Raw genomic sequence first — 13,942 nt, forward strand, 5'->3', positions numbered from 1 at the left:
GAGGCCACTGCAGCTTGCAACACCCATCACCCTTGTCACCGCTGCCAAAACAACTACCAACCATCTCTCTCGCATGTAAATGCGACAGTTCAGATTATTCCAGGTCCCGAAAGCTAAAGGGATGGCTGGGCAGGCAGATATTAGCACTGTTTTAATGCTTATTGTATTCATAAACAACCGTTGTTCTGCTCATCTCTAAATTAGATGAGCAGCGACACCATGTGGTAGACTGTTTTAAGTATGGTGTTGACAGTTAGGTGCCGGTGCCGAGCACCTGAAACCAATTAAGTGCTGGTGCTGAGCACCGGAAAGCACCGGCTCAAATTAAGCACTCATCAGTTAAAGCCGCTTCTATACCTCACGGAAGATCTTTTTTCCTTGGAAGAGCGCTAGATTGTGTGCTATGCCAATGCCAAATAGCTATAACATCAGAGTAAGGTCCAGTGAAATGCCGCATTTGACGAAGTTTGTTTTAGCAATAGAGATTTTAGGAAAAAAATACATGCATTTATTTTAGGATTTTCGTTTTGAAATTCTTCAAAACCTGGCAAAAAAGATTTGCAATGAGATAAAGAAAGTGCGGTGTAGAACTTTTAAGAAGAGAGTCACAAAAGAGGTTTATATAGGTTTGTCTATCTAACCATCAAAATAAAAAAAATACACAAATATAGACACTTCCAGGAAGCATGGACATGCGGGTGGTGGTTATAACACTGACTGGTATCTAAGTATTTATTCTTCATGAAGAACTGCCTGTGTCCTGTTTCCTGGACACCATTCAAGTAAGGTAATGTTTGCTATGGGTTGACCGGAATAATGGCTATATTTGGTGTTTTATCTCAAAACTGTTGCTCAAAGCTTTACCATTGTTGATGAGTCTTCAATCCCTGGGGTCTTTGGAAAAAGTAATGGAGCAACTTTTCAACTTGTTAAAGAGCAAGATAATGTGCGTTTTAGATCAGGGGTGTCCAACATAGGTCCAGGAAGGCTAGGAGGTACATGCTACATTTTCAGGATATCCACATAAAGAAAATGTACAAAATGTAAATCTCGAATGGAAAAACATCAACAAATATAGTGATTGGCCTGTAAATCTGGTGGGGTTCTGACTTTCCTGGACCTACTGCCTAAGACTATTTGTTAGATACTTTGAATTCGCACTTGAAAAGTAGTTCTCCTAAGTATTTTCATATCTTGGCGAGTGCAAACTAGGGGTTGGTGGTAAATTCCCCTCCACCGGTTGGATTCACAGAGTTATGTCCACTCCTCATTACGCTTGTAACATAGAGTTCTGGCAAAACATCACCAGCTGCTGCATGGTGGAGTTATTTATTGCAAGCAGCTCGCCAACTGTAAGTTGGCGAGCGAAAATTGACATCCTCTAGTGAGATTTTCCGGTGCAAGGAGGGCACCTGTTGAGATAGAAAATCTACTCTAGCAGCAGCAAAGAAGCAGGGCCCTCTGGCGTGCCACGTAGTGCCATTTGCACTGATTTAGCAGCACGGAACATGCTCCCAGCACAAAAAATAAGCACGACGTGCCAATTTCCGTCCATTCGCAGTACTCTGCAGAATCTCGGGGAGTTGTCATGTAACTCCGCAGAATTCCGCGTAGTGAAACTCTGCGAGTACCGCCCACCCCTAGCAGCAAACCTTCTAAATGCATATCACTTGGAATACTAGCAAAGCATATTGTGCATGTTACCCAAGATGGCGGTCAATTAGTTTAGTATAGGGTTCTTCCCAATAACCTTGTAAGGATGGCCGAAGCTTGACTTTCTCCCAGAGTGCACCTGGTCGTGCCTCTCAAACAACAGATCCCTATTGGAGAAAGAGAAACAGATTCATCTGTGATAAACCTGGGCACTGTCTGTGTTTCTGTTATCATGTGTCTTCTATGCTTGTTTTATTTTGACAGAATTCTCTCTTCCATTGCAGGTTTCCCATGACTTTGCCATCAACTTCAACCCTGATGACGATGAATGTGAAGGTATGTGTGCCTGCTCTGGAGCTTTGGTCATAACAGTTATTTAAATGATGCAAGGGGTGAAGATGATGATGATGATGCATGGGTGCAGGAGAAAGCCCACCTAAAAGCTGCAGCACCAAGGGCAAAGTGGAATCAATCACACACAAACTCCATATGTCAAGTACAACAGTATTCAGAACGTTTTCACACTAAGGGAAAATACGTATAAATCCGATTATCAGACTTTTACTGGGAAAACAAGATTATATGGTGGTATTTGCTCCTCTCCAGCACCCTCCACGAGGTCCATTTTGAACCCTAGGAAGTTGGCCAAAGTTCTAGATGGAGAGGCATGAGCAGTTGACTCTAGGTTGGAAGTTCCCTTTGTAAATGTAAATGTACCGGTATTTATAGAGCGCACAGCTACTTCCCTGAGGTAGTGTCCCGGCGCTGTCCGTATACCGCTTAGGAACCCTTCCTGGTTTTCCCTGTGTGTCCCCACTCCTGGGCACCCCCAGGGTGAAGCCAGGCATCCCAGCGCTTTTGGGGCCGTTGTGGAGATTAAGCAAGCTATTGCCCAGAGTCGCAGAGTGGGACCCATGATTAGAATAGGCACCAAGGCGAGAATTATCAGGTCCGAGGAAATTGAGACCAAGACCCGCCGAGGCGGGTATTGAACCCTGGCCCCGGGCCAGACCTCTGCATCAGGGTCTGCCGCTCTAACCATTGAGCCATGCTTCTAAGTAGGCGTGTGCTTTGTGTTGGAACTGCTCTACTAAGAGAAATAGCATAGTTGTTGAGCAAATGATGAAGAAGTGTAGTCTATGGAATGTTTGTATGTTTTTATGTTTTTAAATCTAGGGGAAATGTTCTGTTAATAGACTGACTGATCTGTTTTAGTTGGAACAGAAACATCTTCTCCGAATGTAAGGTTTGTGGAGTTTTCACTGCTCCTCATTTCAGTTTTCTTGGCCTCTCCTTCAGGGATTCAGGGCATTGTGGAATCCTACCAGAACTGCTTGCCGAAAATTCAACTCTACGGGCCAACCAATGTGGCACCGCTCATCTCCAGGGTGGCGAAGGTGGCAGCCGCAGAGGAGAGGACGAAGGAGGCATCGGTAGGTCATCCAACTTAAAAGCTAGAAAATATAGATATGTAGGAAAATTGGGTTCAGCAGCAGGTCACTAGGAGTACCTTTTTTAATTTTGAAATTCACATTTTGACACACTTCGGTCACACAGCCCGCTAGTGAATCAAACAAATAGAAATATACTCTAATAAGCTAACCTCTGCACCTGACGTTATACGCTCAAGGGCAAAGGATTTTTAGTGCACACCCGTGGAGTACCAGCCCTGTTGCACAACACCAAGAAGAAAATAGTGCACTGTAGTAAAGGAGTCACAATGTACATGTAATCCGTGGATGGACGGACAGATGGATGGGCAGTTGATTGGATAGATGGAGGGAGTATGAATGGATGGATAAATAGATGGATGGCGATGGATGAATGGGTGGATGGCTGGGTGGGTGGTTAGGTCGATTGATGTGTGGAAGGAGTAAGGCATGGATGGATATGAAACTAAAAATAGCACAGATTGCAAATTATGCCTTTTATTGCACATTACACCTTTGGGGTGATTTTGTTATGTTTGGAGTCACTGTTGTACTGTTGCTGAAATCAAACCAGAATACAAAATGTACTTGATCCAACCTCTTTCTGCAAGGGAGGGAAAACGCTAAGGGGCTTATTCACAAGCCCATTATGCTGCCGGTGCATCACTTTTTTTGATGGACCGACAGCGCTGACAGCGCAATGGGCTTGCCCACATTTACAATGCCACGTAAAGTCACCCTGTGTGACTTTTCATGGACTTGTAAATATGGCCCCCTTTCACCTAGTACTCTGCGTGGAAGGGGCATTCCATGGGTGGTGCTGTGGGTGTTCCCCCACAACATCCATAGAACTAGAGGTATTCCCAGATTTACACAATTTTATAAAACTAGGAATGAGTCTACGCCTCACCAGGGTAGGCGTAGGAATGGCGCAATGAGGAGAAATACTTGTATTTTTCCCTATTGTTTCCTCTTTCTGCAAGGAAAGAGGAAAATGCCATTAAAGATTGTTTTTGTGCAGGAAGGTGTCCCCCCTGCTCAAAAACCATCATCCCAGCAGCGCAGGCACCCTTGCAAAATGATGCTACAATACCTGTGCTGGCGCATGGCAGCCAATTGCGTGCAGAACAGGGTAAAGCACAGGGCTGCATCGTATGGTTGTTAATACGACGCCCACAAGTGCTTTGAAACTTGAAAGTGCACGGTGCAGATAAAGGGCTGCGGCACCCCACAGCGTAAATTTTTTGTAGATGAGGCCCTTTATATTGTTGATTTATTTGGCACCAACAATCATTACCTATTAGCTGTCATTTCTAAATGTTTTAACTGTAATCTGATAAGTATCAGTGTAATAAACAAGCACACTTTACAAATGTTCAAGCAAAAAGGCAAAAGTGGTAGCAAAGATATTTACAACATTCAATCCTTTCTCTCTTGCCTCCTGCTACCCCCTTCACCTGTATATATAGCACATGGTAAAAAAAATAAGTATGCAGGTATTTATCATCTTCTGTTCTTCTAGACACTTTGCCTGTTGTCGGGCGCTCTTACATGCGAATGGGTTGGGCTGCATGATCTACAAAATTCGCCCTCTGCTCCTTTTTGCCGGATAAAATCTTCTTTTAACCATAAGACCCAAGAGGCAAAGTTTCTCCTCCATAAGATCCTGGAAAGCCTTGGCAGAGAATCAGGAGGCCCATTATCTCAGAAATTGCTTGGCCAATAAATCGCTCCTTGTTGAATAATCCATATGACTATTAGGACAGCATGTGTGTGTCCTATATGAATGCATTTCATTCATCCACCCATTCATTTATTCATCCATCCCTTTATTTCTTCTCTCAAAATGTGGATGTAGCAAAACTGTGGTATCATTGTTTTTCGAAAAAAATGTCCATAAACCACAGAAGTGTGGGGGGGGGATCAACATTTTGAGAAATAGGTTAGAATGTTGAGGATTGACATTGACATTAACAGGGGACCTCGAGCACTATTCATCAGGCAGCTCCATGGTCATCGCATTGGCTAGGTAGGGAAGACGTGGAGAATAATGTTTGTTTATATGATTTTTTTTTCTATTCAGCCTTCTTCCTGCCTTTCAGAGACAGCGGAAGCCCCCTGGGTAACGCATCCATTAAAGTGTCTAATTGGGAGAATATTAATTATTTAATTGCACTTTCCACGTCAGCCAGCCTCCCTTGAGCAAGTTCTTCGACTTATATGAAAGAAGATGTACGAGCTATTTTGCTGACTGCTAGGATTTCACAGTCTTTCAAAATGGGCCACAAACATGTGTACGCCTGAGAAATTCTGTGAATTATTAAAAAAGCTCCCGGCTTTAAAAGAAATCCCATACTTCAGAAAGATGGGAAAAAAGGATTTTTTCACTGCCCTAAATCCACTATTTGTAATGCTTTGTGCTGCTTTGAGCATTCATTCTGTTGAAAATTCTCCCAAACTCCCAGTAGTAATTAAGACTCCTCTCTTCCCAGTTGGGGTATGTTTGTTTAATTGGCAAAGATTGGCTTTGCTGAAAAAAGCCCTGAAGATGACTGCACTATGTCAAACTTTAAGCCAATGTGGAGAGACCCCTTAACCTGGGTGAAAATCCTCCGTTTTGAGTGGTCAAATACCCCCTGATTGATTTTTTTTCAGTAAAGAAATGAAAAAGCATCTTAAGCAGGTAGACTTTCTTCAACAGCACGGATTGATTTCAGATATCTTATGGGGCACTATGTGGATGAATGAAAGTCCTGCACCTCCTCCCAAGAAATGACTGAATTTGACAATTTCTTTCTCTCTCTTGAAAAAAAGCTAAATATTTCCTCTCTGAACGTGCCTTCAGATCTCTGTCAAACCCTTAGTAGACTTGCTTACTTAGTAGACCGGCAGGAAAGCAACTAGGCCAGATCGTAATTTAAATTACGCCAGCATAATTCATGTAATTTCAAGAATTTACATATTACACAAAATTCCCAAAATTTCGCCACACTGCATAATACACCAATGTTTGTGGCAAATTTATAGAGTGGGACAGCGTGAAGAACGTGAAGAACCTGAAGAACCTATTGTTCGTGGCAATTGTGTGTTTTCTGCAATATTTTTTAGGATGCAGTTCTTCTTTGCTTTAACCCCTTCGCCTCGGAGCTAATTCCCCCGCGGAACGGGGTGGAGTGGGACCGCACGCAGCGCCGCGGTGCTCGTGACGAGCTCGGCTCGTCATGCAGCACGGTAGCGCTATGCTGATGACGAGCTGAGCTCGTCATGGCCACGCCCGCTCAATGGAACGCCCAGCACAGCAAGGGAATTATCCCCACGTGGACATTCCGCGGAGGTCATGACGAGCTCAGCTCGTCATCAGCACAGCGCCACCATGCTGCATGACGAGCTGAGCTCGTCATGAGCACGCAAGAGGTTAAAAGTTGATAAGCCGATGGACTTTATGCTAAACTACACAGCTAAATGCCTGGTTTTCATTTCATATAATTACATTTAATTTTGCGTGATTTTCCTTAGATTTTCTGAAATTATGCAAAGGCAAATTACTCAAATTTTATACACCATTACCCAACAAAACGTTCCACAGCCTCCCAGACATCTTACCGGCCCTCTTGAACTATTCTGTACTCTGCAGCATGCCCTATTAGAAACCTGAAGAAGTTCAAACATATTAGCCTGGCCCTGAAGAAACTGCGCAGCTCCTTCTGCATGCCCATGTGATCTACAAGCATCATCTACATCTGACAAACTAACCACCCTGGGTAGATCTCGACTCACTTGTAGACAGAACACCGACAAAGAAAGGGGTCAAATGAAAAGCACAAGAAGCAGGTCCTCTCCATCTATGCACCTGAGATCTGGAACAGCATCACCATGGACATCAGATTTGCCTCAACCCACCTCCAATTCAGTAAAGAGTTGCAAAGTCCTCTCTTCAAACAATGCAACATCTTAACCTCTTCAGCGCGGCGCAAATTCCTGCGCTGTGCTTTACGTTCCATTGGGCTTATGGACTCATGACAGAACGGTTCCGTCATGAGCACAGGCCAACCGACGCTCATGACGGAACTGTTCCGTCATGAGCATCGAAGGGGTTAAAGTCACCCTTACCATTATATATTGACTTCAGTAAACCCCTCCTATCTGTTCTCTAATTAATCTTCAGCCATAATCTTGGCCGATGGCCAGGTATGGCACTCCATTGTTCATGTACAAGTATGCGCTTTATACATACTGACATACATACAGAGAATGAGATATCACTTTGCAATACCACCTGAAAAGTAAAAGTGGATGGCAGGTTTCTCTTCCATTTGAATCTACTAACCAACGACCTGTTTGGGGGGAATCAAAAGCAGCCCAATTTGAAATGCTCAATCAAGACCTACCCCCCTCTTCTTGATCTCTCTCTCTTTCCATCCATCCATTCTCTCTTCTCCCTCTCTGATCTCTCGCTCTCTTCATTCCTCTTTCTCTCATGATACCTCCTCCAACTAACGTTGAAGAGTTGGGGAAAGTGACAGGCAACAACAGAGGCCATGAACTTCCAAATCTGCCTCCAAGCATCCCAGCCCACCAAGGAAATGGCCAATGGCATAGAGGGTCAGTCTGGCCCATGTAGAACCCATATCTTTGATTACAGGAACTTAATGACCTATACTTGTCAATGAACCATGGTCAGCAGAAATCATGACCAGTTGGGACTGGATGAAAATGTCCATGCTCCTGCTGTTGTCTTTACCTCCTGCTGCTACATCTGCTTGAAGTGGAGTGGAGGCCCTGCCCTGAGCTGAAAGGCCAGGCTGGAAAATCACAGTATTGGCGTCATTCATGGTGACAATCTTACTTTAACCGTCCTCCTGGAAAGAACTGACCACAGGGTTGTGAACATCCAAGACAGGTGCGCATCAAGTTTATGCTTTCTGATCGAAAGATTTGTCCATTGCTGATCCAGGAGCAACGTGTCCTTAATCTAGTTTAAGAATAGCGACTGGCTTCGTAAATGATCCCCATTTAAACCCCTAGCATGGTAATTTATTTTGAGTTCTGAGGCATGAGTTATGTTCTCGTGGACCAGTGACGGACAACCCTAACATACACTGAAGGACACAAAAGTCCGTCCCTGTGCCTTGCCCTCACGTCTGAGGAAGACCGGTTGGGAGTCACCAGTCAGTGGCCCGGGCCTCAAGGTCTCTATGGAGGATACAGGAAATTGTGCCCGTTCGGGGAAACAACCACAGTACGGATGTCTTTGCGAGCATCCTGTTCTTGTGTAAAACATTCTAATCATGTGTAATCATAAAACCCTCAAAGATTAATGCAAAGGATGCAGACCTTGAGGTCCAATTCGTGATGGAGGTCCTTTGTCTGAGTGTCACATCATGCCTTTGTGCCACATAGGGTACCCACCACTCAATATTCCTATTTCTTAGCAGACATGTTGTTAACAATTGCGGTCCATGGTTACATCCAATCTGTTGCACATCAATGTCTTATGTGGCACCTGAGATGTTCCCTGGATGTGCTGCTAGGGTTACAATGGTTCTGTAAATGCTTGATTGTTATTTCATGCAGAGCTCAAGAGTCTGTGTTATTTCCACAACTATGGATACTTTTGGATCAATCCATGCACGCCTGTGTCAACAGGAAGCAAATGGCGCTCATGTCCAGTGTCATGCCAGTGAGGGTAGGGCTTTAAGTGAGCCAGGTCCCTCCAGGTCTTAAACCCAGTAGTAATAGAAGTGGACATTATATACTCACATCCTTAACATTAGTGACAAAACACTGATCGATTTATGTAGATGTAAAAACCGTTCAAGTAATCCATGTCAGCAATTGAGTTCCTTTTTATATTGTTAGTTTTATTTAATCTTGCATTCCCTAAGAGTGTCATATATTTGAAAGATGTGTTTCCTTATTTTTGTTGTGTATATTTCTTGTGTATTTGTGTATACAGAACTGAGGCTCCTCCATGTGATTATGAAGGGCCACGGTTGAGCGCTCTGAAGTTGCGGCTAAGGCAACAGGTGGTTCTCACAGTGCCTATCACAGGGTTCAAAAGGTGCTCGGAATACGTGGTCAACCAATCCTTGGCCTCTCTGTGGAGCGCACAGAGCAATGGTTACATATTCCTGTTGCTATTGTGATTCTGTGCAAATTTATGTGACGGAGGTACACGGCTGACAAAATATTGACAATTCAAAATGAAACGTAATTGCAGTGCTCACAGGAGGGTGGGTGCTGTGTGTGTTTGGGGTGGTGAAGTGAAGAAGATGTGAGGAAGTGCATTCTGGCGAGAGCGAAAAGAGGGTCCTGATGAAGAAAGAGGAGAGCTGTAAAATATGCAGATGGTGGAGATGTGAAGAGAAAATGGGTGTGCATGTCTACAAGAGTGAACATAACAGGAGTTAATGTAGGACACTCTGAAGACCACAACCCTTTCCACAGACCCCTGTACTGTTTAATTCAGTCTCACAGTTTCTGAATTAATTGAAACAGGTTCAAAACTAGTTAGAACAAAATCATTGTTGTTACACATGTTTCTTAAACAGCTAACAACCATTGACAAAGCTAAAGGGGAGACAGTTCGGGGATTCCCTCCTTGGACGTCACCTACCCAGTCGGTCTTTAGCCAGACTTCCTTTCATCTCTCTTGTCGTCTCTTCCCGCTTCCTCTCTCTATTTATATCTCTACTTCTCTCCTCTCTCAATGTATTGAGACTGAACTATTTTGTCTGATGCCCGATGGAGCTACCTGGTTTAGCTATAGGGGAGATGGGCCGGCTTATTGCCTCCTTGGTCGTCACCTACCCAGTCGGCCTTTAGACAGATTTCTTTTCATCTCTCCTTGTTGTCTCCTCCCCTATCCTCCCTTTCTCACCTGCCCTGTTCCCTCCCCTCTATGCTCCATTTATTTTGCCCCCCCATGTTATTTAAATGTGTCCCATTGAGACCTAGCTATTTGGCCAAAGCCCGGTGGAGCTACCTGAGAGCTATAGAGGAGATGGGTTTTGGGACTTCCCCCTCGACCGTCACCTACCCAGCCGGTCTTTGGGCAGACTTTCCTTTGTCTTTCTGCCGTATCTCCCTCCCATCCTGTTTTTCTGCGAACCTCTTCCCCAGACACCTGAGACCAAACTTCTTTGTCTGATGCCCGATGGAGCTACCTGGTTTAGCTATAGGGGAGATGGACCGTGGTTCCCTCCTTGGTCGTCACCTACCCAGTCGGTCTGTAGACAGACTTCCTCTCGTCTCTACGGTTGTCTCTTCCCTTACCCTCACGTTCTCACCTCACCTACCCCCCACTTCTTTTCTCCCTCCTTTCTCTCCTCTCCTACTGTATTGCTGATTGTTTGATGTATTGTGTAATTGTTGATCTTTTTCTGTTATACTGTTAAACCACATTGTTTCACTTCCTTTCGTCCCTCCTGTTGTCTCCTCCTGCATCCTCCCTCTATTTATGTCTCTCCTTCTCCCCTCCCTTAATGTACTGAGACTGAACTTTTTGTCTGACGCCCGATGGAGCTACCTAGTTTAGCTATAGGTGAGATGGGCCGTGGATTCCCTCCTTGGTCTTCACCTATCCAGTCGGTCTTTAGACAGACTTCTATCCATCTCTCTGTATTGTCTCTTCCCTTTTCCTCCCTTTCTCACCTCCCCTGCCCCCTCCACTACTTTTCTCTCTCCTTTCTCTCCTCTCCTAATTGTATTGCCTATTTTTTGGGATTTATTGTGTAATTGTTGAACTTTTTATGTTACATTGTTGATTCTCATGTAAAGCGCTCTGATACCTACGGGTCTAGCCAGCGCTATATAAAACTCTTTAAATAAAATAAAATAAATAAATATTCCTGGCTGGTTTGAGGTGAATGCCAGTTCTTGTGCTATAGACCTGGGTGCAATAGAAGAAAGCTGAGAGAGGAGCCAAAGTACTGGTCTGGTGACACACTGTGGGAATCACAGAAATCTAGTTTGCATGTTTAAGCCATGCCTTTAATTAAATAGATCCATCCCCTTTAAGAGGCCTCTCTACTTTTTTCATCCTGCTTAAATCCATGAGTTAGGGTGTAGGTACCAATTAATGCCAGTTAGGATATAGGAACCCCTGCCATGCTAGTTATGATGTAGGGACAGCTGTCATGCCTTTTAGGATGTAGGTACAACTGTCATACTCGCTTGGATATAGGAACCACTGCCATGCTAGTCAAGTAGTAGGGACGGCTGTCATGCCACTTAATAACTAGGACCCATGGTCATGTTGGTTGGGATAGAGGGACCACAGTCATGTCATTTAGGATGTAGGGGCCACTGCCATGCTGTTAGAATATAGGAAACACAGCAACACCCACTAACCCCTCTGGAAGCTGTTTTGATCCCTGCTCCTGAGCATTTTACTGGTCCAACTCCTTCCAGCCATTGTTCTTGGTCTATTTTCTCGAGGCACATTCTTGTCTTATGTTTTATTGAAGACACTTTCTAGGTTTATTTTTCAAAGATTATTCTCTACTTACAACCTCTTGCTCTTCTCCATAGCAATATTTTATTCTGTTGATACTGACGGATGGCGTGGTCACTGACATGGCCGACTCCAGGGAGGCGATCGTCCGTGCATCCTACCTCCCCATGTCCATCATCATCGTCGGAGTGGGGAACGCCGACTTCACTGACATGCAGATCTTGGATGGCGATGATGGTATTCTTCGCTCTCCGAAAGGCGAACCGGCACTAAGGGACATTGTGCAGTTTGTACCCTTCAGAGAATTTAAAAATGTAAGTTCTAAGATACAGAGGAATAGTGAATTGGTACGACAGAACAGTACACTGAAAGAGCATCACAATACCCTGTAGCACATAGTTATTATTGAGTATAACCCTCATACTACAGCAGATGTGCAGATACCACTGTTAAGAACTAACTACTTCACTACAGTGTAGAGATACCACTGTACAATGTGCTACCACTATACAATACTGAAGGCCTGATTCACAAAGGTAAACTTGCACTTTTGTGTAAATTTACATTTTTTGTGTATTCATAAACCACAACTTATTGGTAAGGTTACAGCTGTGGATATTTCACGGTCGGGCAGAGAACGTAGCACATAAATAGATAGATCTGTCCATCACAAAATGTGCCACATTATGCCACATAATTTGCCTTTATTTGCCTCATAATTTAGTCAACGACGCTGCATAATTTGGTCCTCCTGTGCTGCATAATTCCAGTGCCCCTGCTTATACTCACCTAAGATGCCATACTCTGCCTCCTCCCTGCTGCCAGTAGTTTTGGGGTGGGCTTCAAGAAGAAGTGAATGGCGGTGATGCAGCCGAGCGGTGGCTTTTGTGTTCCTCCAGTACTGTTTTGGTGAGAGCGGGGGTAAACAACTCCCTGCACCAAGATGCCTGATCCCTGTTGGGCGGAACCTTCATCCGCATGGAAGGGAGAAGCTAAACTATGCCAACAGTTGGCAAAGTTGAGTAATCTATGAAATTCTTCAAATTTGCTGGGCCATTTGGGTTTAATTACCACTTTGTGCACACCTACTTATAAAGACATTTTACACTGGTATGTGCTGAGGAAAAACATGGAGATGATTTAGAAAATCGAACATTTTAAGAAATAAAACTGTGGACATGGCTGAAGATGTACTAAATAACAATATTCAACTTTGTTTTGAAGGAAATAAATAGGCTCTGTTATTTTATTACTCTCAAATAAAATGGTTTGTGTAGAACAAATATAATGATGCACGATGCAGTATACAACCCTTCATGTTCACAATTCTTGTGACAAATGGTACACATCTTTTATTCAGTGATGCCCTCTTTGTTATGAATCTAGTCACATGTCTATATTAATTTTGATGTTCTCACTAGGATGGATTTCAAGATTTCATACACCAGACCTTAATAAAGACGCTTAATGTATGAAATTCTTTTAACTTCTTAAAATTCTATTGAAAAATATTTGTTTCTCCTGTTATTTGTTTAAAGCCAGCATTTAAATGCTGCTTTAAATATTCAAGCACAACACTTCCTTCAACCATATGTTGAATGTACTTAAACATCCATGAGTTTTGTCGTATTTTGATGACAAAAGCTCTCAATCCATCAGGACCATTAGTACTTCTGGAATATGAACATCACCAGGAGGATATTCTCACCTCTTCACAGTCTTGCATTACACACGCAGCATTCTTTGTAACTTTTTATCGGTTAAAGCATTGAACTTTTGTTTTGAGTGAATTTGCACATTCTGCAAGAAGTGATATGACCCATGTGAAAAATACCTAATAACAGTAGTGGCTCCTGGTGGGAGTGCTACCGGTCTGTGACGCGGGGCAGGGGAGTGGCAGGGTGGGGGGTAGTAAACACCGGAATATGGATGAATGCAGGTAAGTTGACAATTAAATCAATAAAACGATTTTCGTTGCACGCGCTGCATTGCATTTGGCGATGCAGCACGTGCAACGGAATTCGTTTACTAACCCCCACCCTGCCCCTGTCCCTCCCCCGCCCCACGTCACCGCCCAGTAGCACTCCCACCAGGAGCCGCTACTGCCTAATAATATGGAATTTGCCACAGCTGTGGAATAAAAACATGACAGTGATGCTGATTATAGTCAGGTCCACTGGAATCATGTGATTGTTGTGGCTGCAGCGACTCCACATAATTATAGAGTTGCCAAATTTGCCACATAATCTTTGAGATGACTAATCTGCAGATTTTAACAGTAAAATTTGTTTCAAGCTCAAATGGTTCAAAAGGTAACTAGAAATGCAAAAACATGTGTTGCTGCGTAGTGAAGGGCACTTCACAAAGGTTAACCCATCCTCTTTTTGTTGCTTATTGCTATATT

General features: G+C 43.7%; 1 protein-coding gene across 1 annotated transcript in view; it reads left to right on the forward strand.

Annotated features, from left to right (window-relative positions):
* CPNE7 (copine 7) overlaps positions 1-13,942 on the forward strand; it is a 640,312-nt gene that overhangs the window by 601,925 nt on the left and 24,445 nt on the right. The window contains exons 12-14 of the mRNA XM_078669226.1: positions 1,938-1,989; positions 2,953-3,086; positions 11,616-11,852. Coding sequence (XP_078525352.1) covers positions 1,938-1,989; positions 2,953-3,086; positions 11,616-11,852 — 423 coding nt within the window. The remainder of the gene's footprint in view (positions 1-1,937; positions 1,990-2,952; positions 3,087-11,615; positions 11,853-13,942) is intronic.

This window comes from Lissotriton helveticus, chromosome 12 (genome assembly GCF_964261635.1).
Source record: "Lissotriton helveticus chromosome 12, aLisHel1.1, whole genome shotgun sequence".
Taxonomy (NCBI): domain Eukaryota; kingdom Metazoa; phylum Chordata; class Amphibia; order Caudata; family Salamandridae; genus Lissotriton; species Lissotriton helveticus.